A 3,568-nucleotide genomic window follows, 5' to 3' on the forward strand; every position below is an offset into this window, starting at 1 on the left:
TCTGAGAAAGACTCAGGGAAGCATTCATGTTCATTGTGTTTGCAGGGTTGCTGTGGTTGGCATGGCTCTGTAGGGCCATGCTAGGGCACACTGGAACCCCAAGAGCTGATGTGGCATTCCTGAAGCCTGGGAGGGTGGCAGGCTATTCTGGATTATGTGGAATCTATGGCCATGAAAGTCAGATCAACAATGGTGCAGATTGGAGATTGTCCTACAAGGATAAAGCCTTTGGCTATGTGGCTCTATTGAATGCCAGAGACTCAGTCTGCTGGTAGCTGCCTGAAATCTGGAGCTTGGTCAATTGCATGCTAAGGTGGGGAGTTTTAATACTAACTATTCCTGGTTTGGATTTCGAACTTTTAGAAGATGTCCACCTCACCTCATCTTTAACTCTAAATTCGGGGCATGGAGGTAGTGATGATACCTGTTCACCTCTGATACAATTCTAAGAAATCCCCTTCAATTTTTTTGTTCCTATTTCTGATGGTTCAGAGAACATGGATCCTAAATGTCTGTGATTTAGAAGTCATTCCTTGTTAGAATATTTAGTTTTGTGTATACTCCTAAAGAAAAACTTTATAATCCCAGTACTGTCAAATACACTGTGGGCTCCTCCATGTATATTTTGGAGAGGGTGAGGAATGGCATTTTAAGGTAGAGTTATAGTAGTCTGTTTGATGTTGTGTTATGTGACCCATGGTGGGGCAGCTTTGGCTCCATCTGAAATACACAGCTCAAAGGACACCTTAATGTATTTCTGGACACACTAGGTAGTGGTTGGTGTCTTTGGGATGTCAACTTGTAAGCTGCTTTGTGGAGTGTACTGATGTGTACACGCTGAGGTTCCCAGGTGACTGCTTAAGGTTACATCTCCTGAGGATTTATGAATCAGAATGATAATTGAGTTAACTGGCAACTCGGGAACTCATAGCTGTGGCCCCACAAGACGTGCTGGGCACCTGAGCTACTTTGGTGTTTGCTATGGTTTTCTCCTCAGACAGTGCTTGTAATCAGCCCAGAGGCCCAGATCTGTGTGCCTGGAGGGTGCTGCATCAGCTGGTTGTTTTTGTTGGGTATGGTGGTGCAGGGGGCAGGCTTCAGGGCTGTTGCTCAATGTCTTGTCTTGGAGCACTGAGTACCAAAGATCCTCTGCAGGGTATTTTTTTTTCTTTTCTTTTCTTTCTTTTTTTTTTTCAATTAATTCTTTTTATTTATTTATTTTTACATTACAATTCTTTTTTTTTTTTATTGGTCGTTCATAACATTACATAGTTCTTAATACATCATATTACACGGTTTGATTCACGTGGATTTGGCAGCAGAGAATGTGTTGGTTCTCTACAACTGTGAGGCCTATAAATACAGCTCTTTGTAGATGGCCTGTTACAAAGAAGTTTCCACCTTGTTTGTCTCATGGTGAGGGGCTTACCCATCCCCAAGATGTGGGGAGGGTGTTAGTTGGCCTGTGTAAGTCTGAACTCCTGATGAGGCAGCAGGGAGAGTGCTTTTATTCTTGGGTCAGCTCTGCCTCTCTCCCCTTGTCTTCTGAGAGGTAAAGGGATTTTGGTATCCTTCAGCTTTCAACAATCCCTTTACAAGTTCCTTCATCAGCTCTCTTGAAGGTGTTATTTGATTCCATCTGTAGGTGGTGAGAAGCTGTATTGATTTAAGGTGTCCTAGGGAGTCTAATTAGCTATTGGCTCTATGAATTGGCTATTGTGCCTCACACAGCTTAATTCCAAGTCCCTCCAATTCTAAAACTTTCTGATATTAATCCTTTGAGTTTTTACTCTGTCCACCAAATCTTTGTTCATCTGCTTCATTTCTTCTCTGTAGAGAAGATGATTGTTGCTGACTAGATAATCTCTGCCACCTTTTGAGTCCAAAATCAAAATATTTTAAATACAATTTATGACAAGAAGGCACTGAAATTGAGATTACTTTTTTCCAGTTTAATATTTAGTATGAAAAATTTATTTCATCCATACACTTATTTTTTTAAAAAGTTTTTTCATTGCCTCTATTACATCCTTGTTTCTCAAACTATAGATGATGGGATTCAGCATAGGGATAACAGTGCTGTAAAATACTGAGACTATCATGTCATGCTCCAGAGCATAGCTGGAACTTGGTCTCATATACATGAAGAGGATGGTCCCATGATAAATGGACACTCCAGTCAGGTGGGAGCCACAGGTAGAGAACACTTTCCTCCTCCCCTCAGCAGAATGCATCTTCACAATGGCCAACAGGATGAAGCCATAGGAGACCAGAACAATCAGGATGGTGACTATCTCAATGGAGCTCACAAAGAGGAAGAGCAGAAGCTCATTTATGTGAGTGTCAGAACAAGAAATGGCAAGTAGAGGAGGGATGTCACAGAATATGTGTCTGATTACATTGGATCCACAGAAGGACAGGCTAAAAGTGGCCACTGTATGTAAAATGGCATGAAGAATTCCTCCAACACAGGAAGCAATGATGAGTGGCACATAGACCCTGGGTGACATGCTCACTGAATACAGAAGTGGGTTGTAGATGGCCACATAGCGATCATAAGCCATTGCAGCCAAGAGAAAGCATTCTGTGGTTCCAAAAGCGACAGCAAGAAATGACTGTGTTGCACATCCATAGAATGAAATCATTTTACTTTTTGATATGAAATTTGCTAACATATTTGGGATAACATCTGTGGAATAGGAAGCATCCACAGAAGACAGCACACTCAGAAAATAGTACATGGGATTGTGGAGCCTGGAATCCATGGTCACCAATACAATCAGTCCCAAATTTCCTGTGACAGTAAAAATGTAAACAGCTAAAAATAGTACAAAAAGAATTATCTTCACTTCTTTATTGTCTGTGAATCCCTTGAGTACAAATGCATTAACTTCAGTGACATTCTTCATGTTTAAATATCATAAAACAAGCTTGAAGATCTTCAGAAGATCATAGTTCATGTTCTATGAAAATAATGGGCAAAATTGTGAGTCAAAAGGAGAAGAATCTTTTTAAAACTTTCTACTAGTCTATAATAATTATATATAACAGTTGGAGTGACTGTGATTACATATACAGGCATGTAACATACTTTGATCATTGTCCTATCCCTGTCCTCCCCTCCACCTTCCTCCAGATTCCCTTCCTTTATTATACTTGTCTCCTTTTTTTTAAAGGGAGAGTAAGAGAGGAGAAGAGAGAGAGAGAGAGAGAGAGAGAGAGAGAGAGAGAGAGAGAGAGAGAGAATTTTTAATATTTATTTATTTTTTTAGTTCTCAGCGGACACAACATCTTTGTTGGTATGTGGTGCTGAGGATCGAACCCGGGCTGCACGCATGCCAGGCGAGCGCGCTACCACTTGAGCCACATCCCCAGCCCCAACTTGTCTCCTTTTTATTTACATCACATAGCCTACATAGGCTTTCTCGTTTCTTGTTACATTTCAAGTTGTTCAGTGGAATAAAAAAGAGTCAATCAAAAAGTGACTAAACCATCTTGCATTCACTGATGAAGTATTGAGTCTGCATAAAAAATCAGTTTCTTATATGTGTGTGCCTTTGTGTGTATG

General features: G+C 40.6%; 1 protein-coding gene across 1 annotated transcript; it reads right to left on the reverse strand.

Moving 5' to 3' along the window:
- Positions 1-1,973: 1,973 nt before the first annotated feature.
- Positions 1,974-2,957, reverse strand: LOC144254503 (olfactory receptor 5T18-like). The gene has a single exon (XM_077797754.1). The coding sequence runs from the start codon at positions 2,907-2,909 to the stop codon at positions 1,974-1,976; it is 936 nt and encodes a 311-aa protein (XP_077653880.1). The 5' UTR covers positions 2,910-2,957.
- Between the last annotated feature and the right edge of the window lie 611 nt (positions 2,958-3,568).

The sequence above is a fragment of the Urocitellus parryii genome, chromosome 4, assembly GCF_045843805.1.
Source record: "Urocitellus parryii isolate mUroPar1 chromosome 4, mUroPar1.hap1, whole genome shotgun sequence".
NCBI lineage: Eukaryota > Metazoa > Chordata > Mammalia > Rodentia > Sciuridae > Urocitellus > Urocitellus parryii.

Bases quoted from the DNA above. Each gene is read 5' to 3' on its own strand.
- LOC144254503 (XM_077797754.1), bottom strand. From the start codon at position 2,909: ATGAAGAATGTCACTGAAGTTAATGCATTTGTACTCAAGGGATTCACA.